The sequence below is a fragment of the Gymnodraco acuticeps genome, unplaced genomic scaffold (genome assembly GCF_902827175.1).
Source record: "Gymnodraco acuticeps unplaced genomic scaffold, fGymAcu1.1, whole genome shotgun sequence".
Classification (NCBI taxonomy): domain Eukaryota; kingdom Metazoa; phylum Chordata; class Actinopteri; order Perciformes; family Bathydraconidae; genus Gymnodraco; species Gymnodraco acuticeps.
In genome coordinates, this window is record NW_022992150.1 from 715,354 (window position 1) to 739,174 (window position 23,821).

Sequence of the window (23,821 nt, forward strand, 5' to 3'; positions counted from 1 at the left end):
CTGACTGGAAACACATACATCCTTATTTAAATTAAATTAATGTTTATCAGCATATCAGTTTATTGACTACAATATAAACTTGAATCTCTTGCTTGAGGTGAGAGTGTTCTGATTGGCTGAGAGGAACAAGTGTACAACACGTAGGACTGACGTTAATTTCCAAAGACGAATGATGTGGCAAAAATCAAAGGGCGAATAGAAAGAAGTAGTTCCACTTTAAGATGTATTTTTATTTATTGTATGTCTAAGTCAGGTGCCGCTGTTTTATGTCCCAACTATAATAACAAATGATCGATAAATATGATTGAATGTATCAAAGAAATAGTCATTATAAACGCCATGGTGCACTTTAAAATAAGTGTAGCTCCATATTCATCCGCCTCATTGAGTGGACTTCCATTTCCGGGATGTTTTCTCTGCAGACCAACCTCCACCGCCATTGCAGGTCCAAGGAGTCGGTGTAGCGGCAGTCAGTTGTTAGCCAGGGGAAGCCCGCAAGTAAACAGTTGAGGGACGAATAAAGAAAGTAGCACCACACCGACAGCACGGTTGACACCAGGTTTAGATTTTTTTTTCATTTGGACTTTAGACTAGCGCCCCCCTGGCTGTCCGGCTAGGATCAGAGAGAAGACGCCGTAGTTTGTTAGCATTAGTAGAAACCGGAGGAGAGTGAGAGAGGAACCGCCATGGCTCAGATACTGCCTATTCGCTTTCAGGAGCACCTGCAGGTATGTGTGTGAATGAAAGGTTAAATTATAAGATACAGTTTGTCTTTCAGCCTTAATCACCGCGAGATACTTAGCGGCTCCAGAGACTTCCAAAACACAAGTTAAGCATAGCTAACAAGCTGACTTAGCTAATGCGAGCTATGCTAACTAGCTTGGCAGGGTGGATGACGTTTATCTTAGTTAGCATCTAGCCTTCTTGCTAACAGTTTGACGAGCCACCCTAATTCGGTATATAAACTATGAACGTATGTAATACACATACAGATTGTACATGCACAATGTACAACAAAGTCGTTATTAGACAAGTTGCGTTTTCCTAGCCTTTTCTTGTAATGTTAAGTTATATCGGCCATGAACTCATTCTCAGAAAAGTGTTCGTTTTCTGAGATTAACGTTACACACTGCTTTAGTACAACTGGGAATTGCCAATCCTGCAACATTGATGGATGTTAGAGCAATACCTTTACAGTTATTAATGATTATTATCACATGTACTGACATGGTTGAACTACATTAGGAATAATGCTTGCCACAACAAAGTGACAGCTATATGACATTTTTATATTAAATGTAGTTGTGTGTCGTTTACATATTTTAATAACTCACTGTTCTATAATTTTCAAAGTGATTATCCGACATCAGGAGGATAATCACGTTGGCAGGTTGTAGAAATCGTCATGTGATGTGTTTGCTTGTCCGATAGCTATCGGTTTCCCCGTGTTGAATGACTTTGTCAAAGTTGGCTGTGGATCAAGTATTCACCGAGAATGACTTTTGTTTCTGTGGATCTCTGCTCCTGCTGTGTGTTAGGTCAACTCTGCCCTGGTATGGTAGTAATGAAGCTGATATTACACAGTTTTGTAACTCAAGGAAAACAGGTGGTTTCTACTATATGAACTGAGCTTGCTCCTTGGTTTAAATGGCCACACCTTTACTATAACCCCAATACAATTGCCAGTAGGTCAGGTTGAGGAAGTGGAAACATTCATGGCTCTCCAGGCTTATAGGATCAGTCTGGAGTGCTGACTTTCAACATGCAATGAATAAATTATAGTGACTTTTGGTGTTGCTGTCGAACCTTAGATGGGAAATGTGATCCCTCTATTATGGCTTCTAGAAAATCATTGTTCTGTTTAGTCTTTTTATTTGTTGTCTTATCCCGAACAGCTTTAGGACAAATTCTCTAGAAGTAGACAATTTATTTGCCCTTAATTTCTAAGAATTTGTCTTTGCTCAACACTTAGTAATAAAAACTGTTTTGGCACGGCTCTATGATGTGAGGTCAGAGGTCAGGGTCACTACCGTTGGGGTAAATTGTGACTCAGTATCTTGGTCAGTGACAGCTCAGCAGAGTGCATATGGCACTAGGCCTCCAGGTCTTAATATTCATTCCTGCTACTATAAAACTATCTGTTTTTTCACAGCAGGCAGGTGCTTCCGTTGATGATGTTCAAACTAAGGACATGTACAACAATTATTTTTAAAACAATTTTCCAAGACACTGTGCAGCACAGTGCAACATATAAAAGACATGTTAGTTATGTGACTACAGCTGATGAGTTAATAAGTTGGATTTTCACAAAAGATTGTATGAAGAGTTTTAAAAAGCTCTGCTAGGGTCTTTTGTGTGTACAGTTACATTGAAATGATAATGGAATGTTTTTCTTTATTCCTTTTGTCAAGCTCTCTTGATTGTAGGAGTGGAAAGTGAGAGCATTACAGAAGTGGTAAATTGCTGTGGGTACTGTGGAATAAAGTCATATTTATATTTAGCCAAGGGAATGGCTTTTAAAATCCTGTCCTGACATCACACATTTGTAGTAAAATCATAATGGTACCTTTTTATAAGATTTCAAGAAGAACCTCTGTATTTCACATGGAAATTCAAGTAGGTTTTTGTCATTTATACTTGTTATGATTTATTTAATTATATGCCTACATTTTCTGCATTACAATGCAATAGATTCTTGCATTTTATTCAACTGTGTACTTGCACTGATTTGTGTCATTGGCACGTCACAAGGTCATTGTGTGTGCCTAATCAACTCCCAATAGATCTCCACCAACTATCACTAATGCATGACCTGCATACGCCGTTTCATGCATGTTTTACACTCCAGCAGATCATGCAGAATATTAAAACTGGGTCGCATGACCTTAAATCTGTGTCAGGATGAATTCTCACAATAACACATTGGTTAGAGTTTGATTTGTAACATTTTGATTGGTTTGCCTGTAGAAGTTGTCTATTAATCTTGTTAATGAGCAGGAGTTGTCGAGTATTATAAGATGCTGTATGCTCCCCACAAGAGCACCCAGATAGTATTCTAGCTTATTGAGTAACAGGACTCTGGAGAGAGCAGCCTCTTGACGGCACCAAAGCAGCCATAAGCACAACTTCTACAGCATGCATGCTCAGCAGATCAACTTCAGCTTTTTTTCTCCAACTAAGCTTGCTTTACCACCATTACTGTAAGTTGAGACTGATTTCGAGATCAACAGACACTTTTTTGAGTTTGCTCTCAATATATATTTACAAGTATCAAATGCTGGTTGATAACTTTAGTGTCCATTGAATTGTAATCAGGGAAAATTGTCATACATGTATCAGATCAAAATATTATACTTCTCAGTTGTCATACTAATCGTCAAATATGTTGATTTATTGTTTCTTCTATCCCATTGCTTTACATAAAATTATGGGTTTCCACACATTATTCTCATATAGGGCTATAGGGAGTTAATAGAACCAGCAGGGCATTTTCTAGGACAGATTTAAAGCAAGCGTTTACCTTGGTCTCTGCTCTGTCTCTCTCCCCCCCCCTCCTCTTCCTTCAAACCTTGCAATTGTGTGTCCTCTGTCATCCGGCCAACTTGCATAGCTTGCATTTTTATATATCATCCATTTATATAGTTTAGTGCAGACTTTAGTTAAATAACTTTGATTGGACAAGTGTCATGTGTAAAATAACTATAACTTAGGGCTCAAGATCTTTCAAAGACATGCACTCTCATGTGCTCTAGGTTTGGCACTTATTCTAGCAAACTATATATATATGAATGAGTGACTTTCAGACGACAATCGATGCGCCCACAGTTATGATCAATCAGAACCAGTATCATTTAAAGACTGGTCTCACGGGCCCATCCCTACCTAGGAGTTTTCTGTCAGTAATAATTAAAAATGGCTCTTGATCCTGTTTCTGTAATGACAACATCATTCCCATCCTTTGTTGACAAAGGCTTCCTTGCATATATTATTTAGTAAGCAGGGTTTGTCATGCCAGGTTTCATTCTCTGTGACAAATAGGCACAGCGGATGGGAAATCCCAAGTTGATCAAACAGTGTGTTGGTGCAGCACATTATTTCACATGCATATTCATAATGATATGTTACCGTTCATTTATTTTGACTGCAGATGTTAATATTTTGGAAGCGTACAAATAATCTGCTTACACAATATGGCCTTGTTTAAATCCCTGCTAAACCACCCACCAAGAACCTTTTTGTTAAGTGGGCTTTGTCGTGCAGGTTTAAAGGTCCCAAAGTTATCAACACTTTTGGAAGAGTGAACAAAGGCAAACATTGAAACGAGAATCCTAACTTTCTATTGTAAACATCTACCCCAGATCCAAGAACTTAGTTTTTTCCCAGAATGCTAATGAAGGAATGTAAAATAAGTGTAATTGGTTGTTTGATTTATCCAGCTTATTGTTTTAAATTAGATGTTTGCACATATAATTCAGATATATTTGCATTGGTGATTGATAGTACATTTAATATTTTTGATCCACATATCTTTATAATTACATCCCCAATGTTTGCCGTATGGGAAGGGCAATATTTTGTGTTGCCATGCTCTTTAAAAATCATCTTTCAGGGTGTGCATGTTGCACTTTGAACTGTGCTAGTAACTGAGCAGCTGACATCCTGTGACAGGCAGGTGAGGATACAAATCTGCTGAACACTTGACATTGTGCAGCACTGTCTAAATGTAAGATAAAGTGTGTATTTGTGAGAAAAAGGAAACGGCAATCACAAAACCAGCTCAGCAGAACTGGCCTGGAGGGAAGATGGATGATGTCCAGAAATGCATGCATTCCTTCCTTCTCTGCCCCTACTTCTCTCTATCTACAGTAGAGGCAGCCCTCTTGCTCCTCACCCCTGGGCTGGTCACATGTCGCGCACCAGTGTCACATGGTACTGGAGGAGGCAGCACTCTGCAGGCCTGTTGTTTCAGTCCCGTTAGACAATGGGTCCCTGGTTTCCTGTTGTGGAGCAGTGCAGTGCTGCAAGCCTCAGCACATTACATAGCACATCCTTCCCTGCCCTGCCTTGAACTTTACATGTGCCAGGCACACACAAGGCTTTTTTTCTGCTGAGCAAGATGTTGCTTTCCTTTTTGAAGGAAGAGCATACAGGTTACATACACAGATGGGGCTCCATTGGGGTCTTTAGGAATAGTTCAAATCTGCTGGTGGATTCCTTTTCTGTGTGAAAGTCCGAAGCGCAATTGTGTATGGCTTTGAATGGGAATTTTGCATTAGCTGTCTTACTAGAGAGCAAAGTGTCCTCTTCACTGAATGACTGTTTGCTATTAATCAGCTTAACTGAGCAAGAAAACATCTTCTCTTGGACTGCATCATGATGTCTCAGTTATATGTATTGGTTAAGAGTTGCATACAAATGTTTGGGGATTTTGGGACCTTGAAATGTATGCCTGTTATTGCACCTGTTGCAGTAAAGCTCTGTGCTAAAGCTCCCCATGCAATAGAAACATATTTTCAAATAATTGTATTTAAATTCTAACTCAATGTTAGTACTCCTTCTTTGTTGCAATTGCCTTAAATCTTTTAGAGCAGTGGTCTCCAACATGTCGATCGCGAGCTACCGGTAGCTTGCAAGCCCTCAATAAATAGCTCGCTAAGCAAATGCAAAATGTAAAAAATACACAAAACAAAAAAGGAAATGTAATTAAAAGAATCTACCCTATGCATAAACGAAACCTCAATCATAGCGAACTCTATCTACTTACTACAACTCTATATCTATCTAACACCCTTCCTCCCCCCACCCCCACAATGAATATCAACCAATCACGTTCTTGCTTGATTTGCGGGACCAGCGTTGCAGTCGGGAAGAAAAGCAATGTGGAGCAGCAGCTCACCGCTTCATAAGGAGTGTGACCGTGATTTTCCTTCTGGCAGAATCTACACAACACATCAGCCCCATTGAACAGCCTAGTCGTGCCAGCCTATACAACACATAAGGGGCAGAGCTTTACTCAAGTGTTGCGACTTGCATACAGTGCATGACATTAAGGATTTTGGGCCATCTAAGCTAATTTACAGATGGCCCTGAGCCCAATAGAGATTGCTCTGAAAAATGCGCGCGGACGAACGACGAAATGACGCACGAAGGGTTTGGGGGGCCTCCGTCCTCCTAGAACATTTAGATGTGTGCAGGTCTTAGATGCTGTCTGGTGCATTCTCTAGACTGAATTATAAGATGAACCACCACAATATTATATTGTTCAATTTTATTCTTCATTTCACTTGTTTGTTCTTGTTTGTGTTTGCTCGCTTGCATTCCCTGCATAGCTATAAGAAATACACTTTACATCTGGGAAGGCATTTGCCTTCCCAGATGTAAAGTGTCAGATGTAAAAAAAGTAGAAAACATTACATTCAGTTATAACTGCCAAAACAAACATTATTTACACTATTATGGCCCCTGTTAAAAATGTTTGTAATGTTATCTACTGTAAGTTGGTCGAACGAATGCCTCCTCATCCGGAAGCTGACCGAGCAGACCCGAGCAGCAGTCGAGAGAAGCCGAGCGCATCCGCGAAGCACACAAAATGGCGACGTCAGAGTTCCCGTTAGCCGGCATATCTAAATCTCTCCGTTCAAAATGTCCGGTCAAAATAATTTCCCTTTAGCGCAATACCGCTTCAGTTGCGCCACTTATGTGACAGACAAGAAGAGTATGTGACAGACAAGAATAGTCCATTCTAATGTCTAACACGTAATGTGGAGAAAGAGATGTCCTGTATGGGTTGATTGTGCGTTGATCTGTTGGTAATGCCTCTGGGTTCCGGTGGGCATGTAAACAAATGCATAATGCTGCGCTATACTTTGTGGCCTCATCCGGTTGCATACCGACACTTATTGTTTAGGTGTCTTTTAATAAGCAGGTAGTCATATCATTAGCTAGAACTAGCTGGATCTGATCGATATGGACATAAACGCGAGTGAAGTCTAATCTGACGGGAGAGAGAGATCAGCTGCTGCTGACGAGTCGACACGCAGCTCTGCATGATCACATGCAGCGGTGAGCGGACAAAACACACACTTCAGGTTAGAAAATCACACTTAGCTATTTTAATTACCTCTCAAACTACCTAAACTAGTTATAGATATGTTTAGTTTTACTGTCGGGTCACTCATCACTGGATCCGCGAGCTGCATGATACTGGTATAATAGATTGCCCGATCGGGAAACCAGTAGGTGAGGCTTCATTGCCCGAGCTAAATACTAGATGACCCCGGGCCATCGGGCAGTCGTTAATGTCGAGCCCTGATATATATTTATTGCACTTGACGCACACACACACGCATTGTGGCGTAATTTCCACTGGGGACAGGGGGGACATGTCCTCCCCACTTTTTAAAATCCTGTTTGTGTCCCCCCACTTTACAAATATGTTTATTACTATTTTTTAACACAAGCCGTCATCGCCACGGAGGAGCACACAGCCTCTGTGACTGAGCGAGAGAGAGAGCTAGGGAGAGACAGAGAGCACACCTTTATCTATTTAATATAGTTGTAAAAAATAAAGTAAGAAATCATTCCAATGTGTACTATAGGACAGTAAAAAGGGGAGTGATTAGTGAATATGCATAAATAAAAAGAAAGAATGCTAACTAGGTAACATAAGATAAGAATAAACAAGTTTAAATGAATTGTTTTGGTTGTGATCATATTCTAAAGATGTTTGGATTATTGAAAAGTATACAGCTCCCTTTCATATGAGTGTTTGGAGCTGTATCCATACATTCATGTTGTGCTCAAAGTGCACCAGATTGAGGAATTTAACTTCAACATTTAAAAAAAAAAAATCTTCCCAGGGGTACATGTCCCCGGACCCCCTAGAGCAGGGGTTCCCAACCCCCGATTTTTTTTTAACGTATCTGCCGGTCCACAATAAAGGTTGGATGTCCTAGAGCAGTGGTTCCCAAACTTGTTGTGCCCAAGGCACACCAAAGGACAAGTAAAAATCTCAAGGCACACCTATTGTGCAAAATAGCCCTTATAACACGTGTTATCACTCATATCATGTAAAATATCTGTAAATGTGCATAATTATTTACTAATGCAAAATAAAATCTGACAAAGACAACTATATTACTCATGAAATATTTATTAACGAAATATTTCAGAAATTAATTTGAAACTTTATCAAATTAGGCTTCATCAAAGCAGCAACACTCATTTAAACCAGACAGGTCACACAATAAAAAATGAGGCAAAAGAAACTCAGCAGAAATTCAGCACAGAGAACTGTCAATGCAAGGAAGCTGCATTGTCCATGGTCCTGAACTACAAATTATAAATGTAACATTTCAGCAATCAGCATTGAAACATGTGCTATTGTAAATATTTTTGCCGACAAATTAGTGAGATACATGTGCCTGTCGGGGCGCTGAGGAGAGGGCCACTCGCAAGTCCTGTTCAACAGAGAGCCGTGACCTCCTGTTGTTCTTCATGTAAACCAGAGTAGAGAACGCCAACTCCAGAGATGGGGTCGTTACTAAAAAAAGGTAATATATTACATATTACTTTAAAAAAAGTAATATATTACACTACTTCGTTACTACATAAAGTAACTCGTTACTTTACTCGTTACTTTACTCGCCGAGCACGTACGAACTGCGCATGCGTGAGTGGCAATAACTTTCCTTACCAGCAGGCGGCGGTAGTGTGTATTTGTCATTCAAAACGGACAACAACCGGAAGACAGAGAAGAAGAACAGACTACGTGATATCAACAAACAACAAATAGCTGTGCGGTAGCTTCACCTTAGCATGTGTTCTTTGCAGGTGCTTGTTGAGGTTTGACCACGTGGTGTTTCCAGCAGTGGATAACAGCTTCTGGCCTGGACACAGTTTGCACCTCACCGTCACATTCCTGTCTATTCTTCGGACAAACTCAAAGTAATGGGCATACCTCCACCCCTCGAGTTATCGCTGACTCAGCCATGTTTGTGCAGCACTGCACGTGGAGATGTGGACGCGCAAGTCGCGCAGATTACGTACATATAAACCTACAAAGTACTGATATAGTCAATTAAATAATTATTTTTGTGTAGTTGTATATTGCAATAATAACGTATGGTTGTCACAAAATCTCACGGCACACCCGGACTTGCCTCACGGCACACCGTTTGGGAACCACTGCCCTAGAGGATGTGAGGTCCACCCCCAAATAAAGCAGGTTAAAATAATTAAATTGAACACATTTTCTTTTAGTAAACACTGAAAACGGGTCCCACAGACCCAAACAGCACACAAAGGTTAAAGGTAAGTATATAATAATGTTACAATGTGCTAAATATATACACTGCAAAAAACAAAACAAAAGGAGCAAAAGTAGCTCACGACTTGTTTTATTTTTTGAAAGTAGCTCTCATCCTAAAAAAGGTTGGAGACCCCTGAGCTAGAGAGTAGCATATATGTTGACGTCTCTTTCCAAACCAATTATTTTTGCTAAAGCTTGCATAAACAAGTGGAAAAACTAAGATTTTAAGAATGTACAATACTTGCTTTGGGCACTTTACTTTTTTCTGGTTTCAACGACAAAAGTATTTGATGTGGTTTACACCGTCATATCCAGCAGTGTTGTTGTGTCACAGCTTCTGTCTTTATCTCTTAGCAACTTTTTACATTTCATGAGACTTTGATAACATGCTGTACAAAAGTGTCAACTCGGACATTCTTTATCAGTAGCTGTGGCTTGCTGTATGTCAACTGATTCCTGCAGGCAGTTGTAGATGATCGTGTTAACCTGACTGACTTGTGGTAAATCTTCAGTAAAAAATCCACTGAGTTAGCAAAAAAGAGCACTTATTTCCTGACACTGGAAAATCTGGATAATTAACGTATTGATTGTTGTCATTAACCAGGAGTAGGACTTCATCATATATTATTTAAACAGCAACTTGCAGGTTAGAACCCCCAGTGAATAAATGTGTAGGAAAATGATGTATACACTAGATTTTCAAACAAATATACACTACAGTGACATCTGGCATCGTTTTTGTAAGACATTTTGACTTCCGCATAAAAAAAGACCACCCGCGTGTGACGTCACATGAGGGAGAGCGGCCGGTCTAACGTATGAATAAACATGGATCACAATGATAGTTTTGACACGGAACAGGTTGAAAATGTATATTCGTATGCATATGACGGACCACAACCTTAATTATGAGCCTGCTAGGCGTCCAAGAGACCAGGAGCAGCCAAGGATTAGAAGAAGTAACGGCCATCGGAGAGAAATTGAGCTGAGGTGTGAGGAGAACCAGTGGAGTTCTCCTCACACCACAGCTGTCTTGTGAGTGACTGACGTTAGCTACAGTTAATGTTGTCTAACGTCAGTCACATCGCAACAAGTTAGCTATCATATATCAGGCTATAACTAAAGTAGTATTGATAATATAGTAACGTTACTGGCAGGACTGTTGATACTGATCCATAACAGAAACTAATGCACAAGTATCAGCCGTATCTCACGTTACCTAATGCAACTCCACACTACGTCTTACGGCGCTGTGTACCGGAGGGGAGAGAGAGAGGAGCGAAGGGGGGGAGAGGGATGTAATACGGTTTCCTGATAAACGTTTTGTTTGATAGGCTTCAGCTGTGGAGAGTATGTGCTGCAGGAAGGTGGATGCACCCAGGAACGAAAGCTAGCTCCGGTCCTTTTCCTGTGAGGGAAACTGTGGACTCGATGTCCTGACAGGCTGGAGTTTGTGAAACCTGTACAAACACAAGCTCACCATGATTACAAATGGTGAAATGCAATGTAAAATTACCGAAAAAATACCAGCTCACTAAATCACAACCGCTCAAACCTACCAACTACTACCGCGGATTGGGCAGAGAACGAGTCCGAGAAAGTTGCTCCCCATGTGACGTAATATGACGCGTTTGACGTATAACGTTTAAAAAAAGCAGTTTTTAGTAGCAGAGCTCAAAACGGCTCCTTTCCCTCTGAATTCCTGCCCTTATGTCTCGTAAAACATATCGAATCCTGCATTAACTTTTTTAATTGTAATTTTCAGGTAAGGTTAAGCATAAATGTAGTAAAAAAAAAACCTGCAAGTTGCTCTTTAAGTTTAAATTTTGTTGGATTTTGTAGCCATATCCAGGAGCTTTAAACAAGGCTGTTAATTTATTTACTTATTTGAATGGCAACTTTCCTTTCTCTTGCTTTGCAAAGACACTTATTTAGGGCAAGCCTTGTCAGGCTATGTCAGTTATGAAAGTGATTAGAATAGAGAAGCTGAGCTAAGGGTTTTTCAAGGCCTTAATGATAGTAATTCATACTGTAATCTTGAATCAGTATGTCTCTTGCTGGCAATTTGTTGCTGCCAATGCACCGGCTAGCTGGCCTAATCTCTGCAACATTAGCTCCGATTCTTTCTCAACCCGTGCCATCAATTATACCTGTACCATTTTACTTCCTATCAATACAGTACAATAGGTGCTTGCTTATGGCTTGAGGGCCTCCATTAAGTTTGTTTTGTTGCCCTCCAAGGAGAAAAGTTTGGTTCCACTGTGCTAGTGTTTTCCCTCAGATTGCTGTCCGGTCTCCCCTCTGCTCTTCTTTCGCTACACTTTTGTTAATTCACTGTTGATGGATTTAAAACTTTTGGACTGGCATCTGTCCAAGAAACTTGTGCTGATGGCTGAGCTAAAAGCAGCAGCCCCAAGGCCGGGGCAGGCTAGACTAGATGACTAAATGATTTTCCACATTGTTTTTAGCTCCACTGGTTTGACCTGCTTTCACCCAAATTCCTGCTTATTGATGTCACGGCAGTGTTAGCCCACAGCAGGGTTTGACTTGAAGGTTTTCATAGGGAACCAGTGTCACAGATCAAACTGTAGTGTGATGGTCACTCTCCCATCAGTGCAACATCTGTCTGTTTAGTTTTTCTTACAGTTACTTATTCATTGTGATTAGGGCCCTACCCTTCTTCCTGTTTAGTGAATGCTTTTTCATTGTGAATGAAAGTGCTTCCTACTGCTCCCAGAATAGATGGTAGGGTGAGGGAGAGAGATCACGGACATTTTTCTAGAAAGCGGTTGTGTAATTTAACTGGATAACCCTCTTTTGCGTAGTACGTAGACATACCCCAGTCTGTTTTACAGAGATTAGAGAGACGATTTAAAGTCAAATGGTTATTCACAAAATCTCATAGCTTCTTCGTGGGATCTTCTGAATTGTTACAAAAGAGACTGCTCTTGATTTTACTCCATGTTTGTAAGTCACTTTCAAGGCAGTTCTTAAAGTGATAGTGATAAAGAAAACTGAAACTGTTACCAGCTTGCTTTTTAGAAGTAAAATAAGATGTATTCCATTTCAAACTAAATTCTCTCTCGAGCGCTTTTACCTTTGTCTGGGGCTTGAATAAATGTTGGGTTAGTAAACGGGGCTTCTGTAGTGTACAATGGCACAGATAAGAGGCACTGAAGCTACAATGACGTTATTGTACGATGTCTCCCTCCTAAGTAATAAACATGAAGGACTGTGGTGAAAGCTTTCCACAGACAGTTTGCTTTCCAGTCAGTTCTTTCCTCATAGCTAGTAGTAACACTTGTTCTGTTAGGTCTGTTCTCACAGTGTCATTGAGATGGAACCAGGTTACACACTTCTGAAAGAATGTGGGTGGGGCTGGCTGAGGGGAGGGTGTGTCCTGTCATTGATAAAAGGTGTTCCAATTTTCGTTGTGCAATTCCTGGAACTGTGGTTTCTGTTTGCTGATTAGGGCTCTTGCATGACTATGGCAAATGGTTGACCGTGTTGCCAGTTTTTGTCCCAACCCGGCCTTGAAATTGAACGGCCCTCTCTAAACCTGGGTAAATTGAGGCTGTGTCTGGCAAGCGGCTGCTTTTTCATCCAGTATGTGTTCATAAAACTAACATTTTAAATAAGGTGGGGAGAAATTGGGAATCTGCTTATGAAAGTGTGCCATTCAAATACAGAACACCGCACATAAGTGTCAATTTAGCATTTCCTTCTAATAGGATGTCTCAATAGAGTGCCACAGTGACGCATCCTAAAACCCTTAAGTTAGTTGGCATTTTACCACTTCCGGTTCCTTCGACAAAAACCAATGCAATTTCTCCAAAGGATTTTGGGAATCCAGATAGCTTTAGTAGTTGTGCATCATTTGTACAACTGTGTAATATTTCAGATAGGTTGCAAAAATACAGGAAGTTGCAACAGCGAACATGGTCTATTAGACATGATTTTAGTAGTTTCATTTCCTCTGTCCTGGGTTAACTTTACAGCTGCTTTTTCAAATTGAAGGTATTGACACACTGAACCTCTGATTGTGTAACTAACTATTCATTTTTTTCAATAACCATGTTCATTGTTATTGTTAAATCTGGTTTGCTGTGGTTTCTTTTAAAATTGGAACCATTGATACATGGTTTGTGCTGCTGCTAAAGTGCTGACATTCCTGCCCAGAGCTGTTTTGGCACTGCCTTGCTAGGCAGTGCTGTGTCAGGGTTTGTGTGAGGCAGGATGCCCTGTTTCCAGCCTTAAACAGGGCCGTAGAGCTCGCTGGTGTTACGTGCTGCTAAGCATTTTACCCAGAGCTTCAGGCTTTTGCTTTCATGCAGGTTACATCTCTTTATGTCCTGCATTACATTGTTTGTTCTGCTGGGACACCAGGGAAGTCAGGGAAACTGAGGTCACACTGCCCAACTGTGGTGTACATTTGTTGGATGGTTCAATTTAGGTGATGGCGGTTAGCTGTTTAAAATGGTCTATATGCAATGTTAGTCCTTTTTGCCTAATGCAGAAAGTTGTTCAGCTGCTGGTATCCAGACTACGGTGTCTGGCCCACGCTTTGAGAACTTGGCGTTGGATTAGCCCCTCCACCCAGACCCAGCTCTGTAACCACTGTGAGCAGCTCCATGTGTCCAAAGGGCTGCTGCTCAGTGCTGCTAAACTTCATGACCTCATCCGCTGGCTGTGTTAGTGCAAAGCAGCTGACCACAGACTCAAGCGTCCTTATTTGACACTGTTGTTGTTGTTGTTGTTGTTGGGTCAGCCCCAGGCAATTGAATGTTTCCACTCTTAAAAATCATAATTTCTGTGTACAAATTGTTTACTAAGTTACTCGGAAATTACTATCATCTCACCAGTACGTCTTTTTTTCCACCTCATTCCCAGACATATCTTGGCAAATATTGCATTTAAATAAAAATATAATGCATACTCTTGTCATTCCTTGTCTTGGCAAGAAGAATATGATATAAATATTTTGACGGCATTCTTTGCAACGTTACCTTTTGTGGCTTATTCTGTTCAACCTAACCTTTTCCCCTTTTTTGTCTTAGCTCCAAAATTTAGGGATCAATCCGGCCAACATAGGCTTCAGCACCCTGACCATGGAGTCGGATAAGTTCATCTGTATCCGGGAGAAAGTGGGCGAGCAGTCTCAGGTGGTGATCATCGACATGGCAGACCCCAACACCCCCATCCGCAGGCCCATCTCCGCCGACAGCGCCATTATGAATCCAGCCAGCAAAGTCATTGCACTTAAAGGTAAGACAGTCTATTGGCATTGCAGAAGTCACATTTCTCTTAATCAGTGGAAACAACATAGTATTATTTCAGTGTTTTATTTTAATAAACACAGCCTGCAGCTTTCAGTTATGACATGTTTGCTCGATATAGTGACATTATCCGTTTATTAATTAAGAGTATTTATAAACCATTTCATCTATTGATGTCCATACACATTTAGCTACTTTAGTGTTCCATTGTAAAGAAGTTTTTATTGGCAGACATGTATGTTTTTTTCAAAGTAAAAATTCAAAGTAGCATATTTTTATTCTTTTTGTCCAGCATCCATAATTGCTTTGACATTTTTTTTGTTTTTGTCTTTTCTATGTTCTTTTTTTTTCCTTTACTGCTTTCTTATGTATTTGCAGACGGTGAGTTGAAATTTAACTACTACATTGTGAAAGTCAAATCCTGTTTTAAGTTAAGACGGTATTTATAAAAGCATTCTATCCAGCATTACCTTCTTTATTTCACAAATAAGGCATGCAGACTATATTGATTACATCTGACATGACTTTATTCACCATTGGACACTCGGGTTCTAATAGAAAGCTCTTAAAGCTTGTATGTAAATGGCCTAGCTTTTCACATTTGACATGCATCTGAACCCACTGTTGTGTATTTGTTTGGACCTTGTCCCACATCTAGGCCAATAGAAATATTTCTTCGTAAACAGGATTTGGCTTTCACAGCATTATAGCTTGCTGGCATTCCATCATTTCTATTACATGTATAAGTGATTAAGAACCTGTTTTACACGTGGTTATTCCATGGGCAACATAATTACATTTGAAATCCACATTTCTTTTCAATTTTCATTTAAAACCTATGTCTTCTTCCATCTGTGTGAAGTGGTAATTACCCAAACCTGTTCACTTGTTTCCCACGTGTTTAATATTTGTTAATTCCTTTAGCAACTTTTGACCAACTTGTGGTTCTCTCTATACCAAGGACTGAAGATTAGTATGCTCCAACTATCAAAGAGTGTAGACTTTTAACCTTTGCATGAAATCTAATGGAATCAGATATATGATTTGATTTGACAAGTTCCTGATGGGATGTCTTCTATCAGTACTATAAGTAGTCCCAGATGAGGAGTGAACTGGGTCAAGAAGAGATTTTGGATAATAACCTGTGAGGCTTTCTTGTCAGGGTGTGACAAGAAGAGTTAAGGAGCACTTTCTGATCCAACAGCCTTGTGTGGCCATCTGTGTTCAGCTCTCAGCCTTTTATATATATACATATTGATATCTAGGGGCCCTTTGGTAAAGTGACATTATTGTGATCATTTCAAAGGACCATTAGGGCATAACATGACCAGATAATTGACCCCAGCTCATTTGACTTGTATAATTGTGAAGGACTCCTAACAATGAGGATGAGGAGGTAATAAATGGTAGGATGCCATCTTTGTTGGGTTGTTGGCAACATAACTTTCCAGATGTGACGGTGTACATTATTTTAAACTGGTCCTCTTCAATTTAAGCGTTAGTTTAAAATGATTGAAGTAGCTTAACAGTATACGGAGAGCTGCAGATTCATTTTGTCTACCTGTCTTTCCGCACTCATTATGCAGCGTAGGGTCACAACAGTGTAGACTCTTCCTCCCCCTTTCTACCCCCACTGTCTTCCCTGCTCAGTCTACCATAATGATGCTTATCAGCCGACCGCGTCATGTGACACAGTACCGAGCCCTAACCTTTTCATGTAACCATTCCCGAAGGACGAACACAATGCACACACCCCCACCTCCCAACAGCTGATCATAATTCAATAAAAAATCCCTCTGCTTGCTCTTTGAAATGTGGCTGCTGCAAGTGATCCATTCGCCACACCGCCTTTTGTACTCTGATCCCATGGCTTAGTGGTGCACAATGATCTTGGCCGTTGTGCTGTGCATTGATTCTTTTGCCTTTTCTCACTTTGGTAATGAGTAGTGAATAATGAGCAAACAAGGAAGTCACACTGCTTCGTAATAAAGCTTTAGCCCACTAAGTTAACCCTAACTAATAAACACAACATTCAGGTGAGTGAACCTTTTTTCAGTTAACATGATCTGTTATCAGGACAATCTCTGATCATAACTCTAATTGTAGAAAACCAACCATAACCACTATTGGAAACCTTTCCTGCAACTCTTGTCCAAAAGTCTCTTACTTAAATTCACCTTCTCCTGTAGTTGTGCCTGTATTTGTCGTACTTTTGTAGTATTCCACCCTTATATATTTGACTCGGACGCAGATGTGTTTGCCTTCTTTGTGAATTGTTAGTTTTTTTCGCTTCGACCCTCTTTCTGCTTTGTTCCTCTCAATTAAGGCTCTTCATTTGATGGGGAGGGCCACGTAGTCGGATATAACAATACATGACATACACTGAGTACATTTACCTCTTAAAAGAACTGTGGTCAGTTTTGTTAAATACTCCGTTATTTTTCTTTATGTTCTTAATTTATAATGACTATTATGCTAAGAAAAGAGGTAAGCATGTATTCATTCACAATCTCCGACAGCTGGGAGCACCTGTACATATTTTGTCTCAGTTTTTTCTCTAGTAGATTGTTTAAGTTAATGAGAATTGAAAACAACTTCCCTCACAACGCTTATTTTATTTATTTATTTATATACAATTCTAGAGGCATTAGACTGCTGTGTAGTTCTGTTATTTTGTCCTTACAATTTATAATGTGCACAGTTGTCTCACTACACTTCAGATAAAACACAATTTCCGACTACAGCATGTATGGCATCCCCTTTCTATCAGTCATGGCGTTGTTGCTTGACTACCAATATCTTAAATCTGAATCTCTCTCTCGCTCTCTAATTACATTTGGTGTTACCTGTAAATGTTCTTGTTTGGACACACTGGTCCGAGACTATAAAATTATTCCGGGGCTTGGTTCCTGCCCCCTTTCTCCCACTTCTAGCCTCCAAAACCCTTCAGATCTTCAACATCGAGATGAAGAGCAAGATGAAGGCGCACACCATGACGGACGATGTTACCTTCTGGAAGTGGATCTCCCTTAACACAGTCGCACTTGTGACTGATAATGCCGTCTACCACTGGAGCATGGAGGGCGACTCACAGCCTGTGAAAGTCTTCGACCGCCACTCCAGCCTGGCAGGCTGTCAGATCATCAACTACCGCACGGACGCCAAGCAGAAATGGCTCCTGCTCATCGGCATCTCAGCCCAGGTAAATGAAGTTTTGTAAGTTAGAGCTCAAGCCTTCCTTCGTCACGGGGGAATGCAGGCGATAACCTATGTGCATTGATAAGTAACCATAGATACTAAGTAGCTTTCATTTGGTGCACTAGTCTGATTTATACATGTTGTTTTATATTAATATGTTTTTATCTGTTTTTTTTTAGCAAAATCGGGTTGTTGGAGCCATGCAGCTCTACTCCGTTGACAGAAAGGTTTCCCAGCCCATCGAAGGCCATGCTGCCAGCTTTGCCCAGTTCAAGATGGAGGGGAACACAGAGGAGTCAACTTTGTTCTGCTTCGCTGTCCGAGGCCAGGCTGGAGGAAAGGTGACTGGTGTTAATGACATATTAAGAGAAACATATTTGTAATTTCATTGGCATTCTCAATGCAAAACCTGCATTTGTTTCTCATGGACGTTCTTTTCAACTCAGTTGCACATCATTGAAGTGGGGACCCCACCAACTGGCAACCAGCCATTTCCAAAGAAAGCAGTGGATGTGTTCTTCCCTCCAGAAGCCCAGAACGACTTCCCTGTGGCCATGCAGGTAATTAGCTTGAACTCATTTGAACACAACCTATTCAGCATACTAGGGCTGTTACAATTGTCTTGGAAAAAAAGTTATCTATTATTTTAGAAATTGAATTTGTGTGCAGGGCGTTACGGGAGGGACACTAAGTGAGAACCGAAATAAATGTAAACGGGTATATTGCAATACCCCTAAATGCACCAACCCTTTGTCTTGCAAAGGCAGTTGTCAAACCCATGAGGCTATTGGTATTTTTGCTATCTGCAATGAAGAACACAAGCTAGTTCCACACTCTGCTTCTTAGCTCCTTCTGCGTCTTGATTATATGATCAGAAGGGCTATGCTTGCTAATGTCGGCCTCCATTTTTCATTCATTTGTGTAGTGGTAGGAAAAGGCTAGTCACTGTGACCTTTTTACCTTTTTATGGTGATCTGGTCTATATGAATGCACCTGGCCATTGCCTGGAAAAGTTAGATGCCGCCTATCACAGTGCCCTGAGATTTGTTACTAACTGTAAAGTACTTACTCATCACTGTACCCTGTATCCAGGGCAGGTCTGCCTTCACTAACTGTACGGAGGCTCAGTCATTGGTACATGTTCATTTACAAAGCCATGTTGGGTAAACTACCTTTTTATATCTGATCTCTCGACGAATTGAAAGTACGTATTGCCTGAGATCTCATGATGTTGTTTTATTAAATGTGCCAAGTGCTAGGACTGTCTTAGGGAAGAAAGCTTTTAGTTGTGCAGCTCCACTAAATTGGAACAGTCTGCAAACATGTTTAAACCTGAGCACTTTGGTTCCCCTGCATCATTTTAAAACTCAGCTGGGAGACATGCCGTTTGATACTCATGGTACCTGTCTCTGTAAATAGCAGAGGTGTGGACTCGAGTCACATGACTTGGACTCGAGTCAGACTCGAGTCACACATTTTATGACTTGCGACTCGACTTGGACTTGAACACCAATGACTCGGGACTTGACTTGGACTTGAGCCTTCTGACTTGAGGTGACTTGATACTTTAATTCAGAGGTCTCCAACACGCCGATCGCGAGCTGCCGCTAGAAGAGCAGACTCCCGTCGGGGAAAGCAGAATCTTCAGCCGCTCCTACTCTTGCTGAGAATCCTTGCAGGCAGGGGCGGGTCTTTATTTAGCTGGGCCACCATGCGGCCAATCATATGCGAGGACACACTAGGATCATACCATTATGTGAAAGACGTGTGGTGGGCACAGCATGTGTAATGGTACAGGCCAGCTGCACAGAGCGACGGGGAGAAGGATTTAAATGCAAGCGCATCGGAAAAAGTCAAGAAATGAGCGAAAACCGAAAAAAGAAGCAGCATCTGGCTGCTTTTCAATGATATTGGAGAAAGCAAAGCTGAGTGCAGGATTTGTAAAATGAAAATAACCTTCAGAGCAGGTTTTTTTTTGGTAACCACTCAGGATTTATTGTCAGAGATGGGAGAAGTTCAGACAATTAAAAAAAAAAAAAAAAGTTACAATCAGGGTTCCCGCGGGGTCTTAACAAGTTTTAAAAAGTCTTAAATTTGATAATCTGAATTTAAGGCCTTAAAAATGTCTTAAATATGATTCAGAAGGTCTTAAAAATTATCGGATTTGAAAGGTACTTCTATTTTGCGATAGCGTCTAAATGTGTTTTGGGGGAAATGTCCGGGCTGCAAAGTAACCAGTACGGTAATAGCCTTTCAGTTCCCCCCAACAATTTGTATTGAATTAAATCAACATGGAACCAGTAATCACTAACTTTGTTTCCCCCGGCCCCTTATTGGAGAACACCCAGCTAGTAACCTAGCAACCAAGCTTCAGCTCATGTAGCCTATCTTCGAATCTACTTACAAATAAATATGGGGAAGTGTAAGTTCAACCGTATTTGGTTGGAAAACATCTAATTTAGTGCTTGGTTGAAACCAGTGGAGGGAACGTGTTTGAAGCCCGCTGCAGCTTTTGCAAAAGAAATTAGTGTTTGTTTTGCTAATGTAGCGTTAGCTAGTGGAGTGTTAGCTAGTGCAGCAGCAGCTAATGCAGCAGCAGCTAATGCAGCAGCTCCCGCAACAACACCGGGGGACCTCCGGGCGAAGTTTGGGTCTACGTCAACCCTAAAAGCGGAGGTGCTGTAGACGCTAAATACCGCAGCTAAACACCAATCATACAACAGCAACGATGAAATAGTGTAGCCAAGGCAGCAGAGCTCTGAATATAGCTCTTGTCACTCTCTCTCAGAGACACACACACACACACACACACACGGGCTGCTCGATTATGGCAATAATCAAGATTATGTTGGTCAATAATTAATATCACGATTATTAAATATGATTATTCATTGACTTTGAAAACATCCATTTATTGAACTTTAAAACAGATAATAATTTGAACAGTATCTTTTTAACTGTTGATTACCCTGAACATATAATTCAACTGAAAAACCAATACAACAATTAATTAAATGATACATTACTAAAAAATGAATTAGATCAAATATGTTGTAGTGCACTGTCACAACCTAGCAAAGCAAAATAATCGTTTTTTCCGATTATGTTGTTTTCGTAATTGTGGCAGGCCAAAATCGTAATTGCGATTAAAATATGATTAATTGCACAGCCCTAACACACACACACACTCAAGCACACACAGACGCACACACATACACACTTTTTGTCTAACACGCTAACACAGTTCTGTACTGTTACGCTGTTGTGTTCAGTCATTGTTCTTATGTTGAACATGAATACATTTACTTTGTAAGTGATTATGGGACGTATTTCTTCTTTATATACATTTTCCTTCATACTTTATTGCCGTGAAATAGGTCTTAAATTCTATTCAAAGTGGTCTTAAAAAGGTGTTAAAAAGTCTTAAATTTGAGTTAGCGAAACCTGCAGGAACCCTGTACAATAAAAAGTCCTGCATTCAAAATGTTACAAGTAAAAGTAGAAAAGTATTAGCATCAAAATATACTTAAAGTACCACCTGCAGAGGGATCTAGATGCAGGTGTTCTTTTCCCCATAGAGCCCGCCTCGCTGCACATTATCCCTTGCATAAAGATAGATTGTGGGTCCCTTATAACATGTTGTACACAGTGGAAATAAACATTTTGGTCACCTTAACATCTGGGACCTTATACATTAAACTCCTTCTGAATCAAACCGTCACGGTAGCCTAACCTTACTGATCCCTCTTAAATTAGAAAAACACGTTACTTTACCAGCAGAGAGAAAATGGATTATTAAATTATTAATGTGACTAATAAAGAGCAGTTTGATTATTAAGTATTATTCTGTTGATCGATGTCATTACATTTGGTGAAAAACACATAATGACTTGTTTAAGACTCGTTTTGTCAAATGTAGGACTTGACTTGAACTTGCCCATCCTGACTTGAGACTTGACTCGGACTTGAGCGCAAAGACTTGAGACTTGACTCGGACTTGCAAAACAATGACTTGGTCCCACCTCTGGTAAATAGAGTTTGTAAACTGTACCCTGTACATTATGTTGTATGTCATCCTTATTGTTGTTCTGTTGTTTTTATGTTACATGTGTAACTAATGTCCTGCAGGTCACCCTTGAAAAAGAGATCTTTTGATCTCAAGGGGCTTCACCTGGTTAAATAAAGGCTACAAACAAACAAGTGGTAGGTCAATAGGGCAGTCAAAAGGTCAAACTGTTAGTGAGTTTTAAGAATGCACTCTGTTGGACCACACTGCAATTTCTTTAGGTACTTCAGTTTATTCCTCTGTGTTTATGCACTGTACATTATGTCCAACAGGGCATTAGATTACAAAGAATTGTTATTTCTCATGTTCAAGTTTCAAATGAAAAGTGACAGCCTATGCCCAGATAAGGGTATATCAGTAGGCTGACAAAGCATAATAGACGAGTAGAGTGTGTTGTTTTTCTAACATAACGTGATTTACAGACACTATTTCTTTTTTAAACAGATAAGCTCCAAGCAAGATGTGGTTTTCCTCATTACCAAATATGGCTACATTCACTTGTATGACTTGGAGACGGGCACCTGCATCTACATGAACCGCATCAGCGGGGAGACCATCTTTGTGACTGCTCCACATGAGGCCACCGCAGGAATCATCGGGGTCAACAGGAAGGGACAGGTAAGAAGGACCCGTGCGCTTTTCTAAGTGTAAATTAAATCTATGGTAAAGTTCTGTTAATGTCAAAGTAGAAATGTGCTGATAAAAATGAATCTCTTAACACACAGCCACTACAGAACCACTTTATTATTGAACTGTCATCAGTCATCACATTCACAGAAAATCTGACACACGGCAATGAATGTAAACGATCAGTTTTGTCATGGGGTACTAACGACAACTCCTTGTTTGTCTGTTGTCATCAGGCAAGCTCAGACTTTGCCAGAAGGCATTATAAATAATCCAAGGTGTAGGGTTTCACACAGAGAGGGGAGAGGGTTGTGTCTCATTGCTTTTGTTTGAGTTGAACCAGAGAGGAGAATAGGATCCAGCCAACTAATGAATAATGTTCCAGCCAGGCCACACACCACATGAATAATTGAGTGAAGGGAGGAAAGCTGATCTGAAGCAGTGACAAACTCGCTGTATGGCGGCTCAGCAAAGTGTGTGTGTGTGTGTGTGTACATCACATGCACACAAACGCATTGAGGCTGTGATCGGAGAGAAAATAGGCAACGGTCCTGAGTGGGTTGGCTATAAACAATAATTATAACTCGATTCTAAGTAAACGTTACTACAATGATTTCCCCATACATTTCTTTATTCTTGCTGCAGTCTATGGCCACAAGTGGCATAACAAAATAAAGTGATTTTTATCTAATGCTGTCTTAATATGTTGCCGGCTGTGTGGTTCCTACTACTGAAAAGGTCCAGCATGATATAAAGGCTGACATTTACATTTAAGTCAAGTTATAGCAAGTTATAGATGACTGTGTAGTGAAAGTTCATAAGCAACATAACTCAAAGTAAACCCCCTTCAAAACATTAGACTGAATACATTACAGACTCCACTATTCTCCATATCCAATTGAATACTAGTTCCAAAAGTGAATCAATAAATCCCATGTCCTAAACATCCTCAGTTGTTTTATTTTAGGTGGTTGCATAGGTCATAACACAACCACCTACTTTTCTCCTGTTTTTATTTGTTATACGCAAGGGTCTGATTACAATATTTCCAACTCTACAGAATGATTGCTTCCAAGCTGTCCTTGTACTTGTCAGCTAATATATATTTATGGCTGCTAAATAAATGCAGGGCAAAACTGCTACTCACACACCCCACCGGGACAGAAAGGGGAAATTAAATGGAATAAGCAGGAGAGAAAAATGGCCCACTACCCATCAGCAGCACATGATGTGCAGTGGGAGGCACAGCCTGGTGCCCTCAATCCTCTTAGTGCTAGTCATCCAATCACAACCTCCACCTTATCTTCCACGTCTGCAGCATGGCAGAGACGTGCGAGGTCTGCC

At 40.5% G+C, this 23,821-nt stretch overlaps 1 protein-coding gene across 2 annotated transcripts in view; it reads left to right on the top strand.

Moving 5' to 3' along the window:
• The first annotated feature begins 411 nt into the window (after positions 1 to 411).
• The window catches only part of cltca (clathrin, heavy chain a (Hc)), a 42,738-nt gene continuing 19,328 nt past the window's right edge, over positions 412 to 23,821 (top strand). The window contains exons 1-7 of one of the 2 annotated variants that reach the window (XM_034204083.1): positions 412 to 728; positions 14,368 to 14,575; positions 14,965 to 14,967; positions 17,520 to 17,788; positions 17,964 to 18,125; positions 18,231 to 18,344; positions 22,295 to 22,468. In XM_034204083.1, coding sequence (XP_034059974.1) covers positions 687 to 728; positions 14,368 to 14,575; positions 14,965 to 14,967; positions 17,520 to 17,788; positions 17,964 to 18,125; positions 18,231 to 18,344; positions 22,295 to 22,468 — 972 coding nt within the window. In that variant the 5' untranslated portion in view covers positions 412 to 686. The remainder of the gene's footprint in view (positions 729 to 14,367; positions 14,576 to 14,964; positions 14,968 to 17,519; positions 17,789 to 17,963; positions 18,126 to 18,230; positions 18,345 to 22,294; positions 22,469 to 23,821) is intronic. The other variant, XM_034204084.1, reaches the window with a different exon arrangement.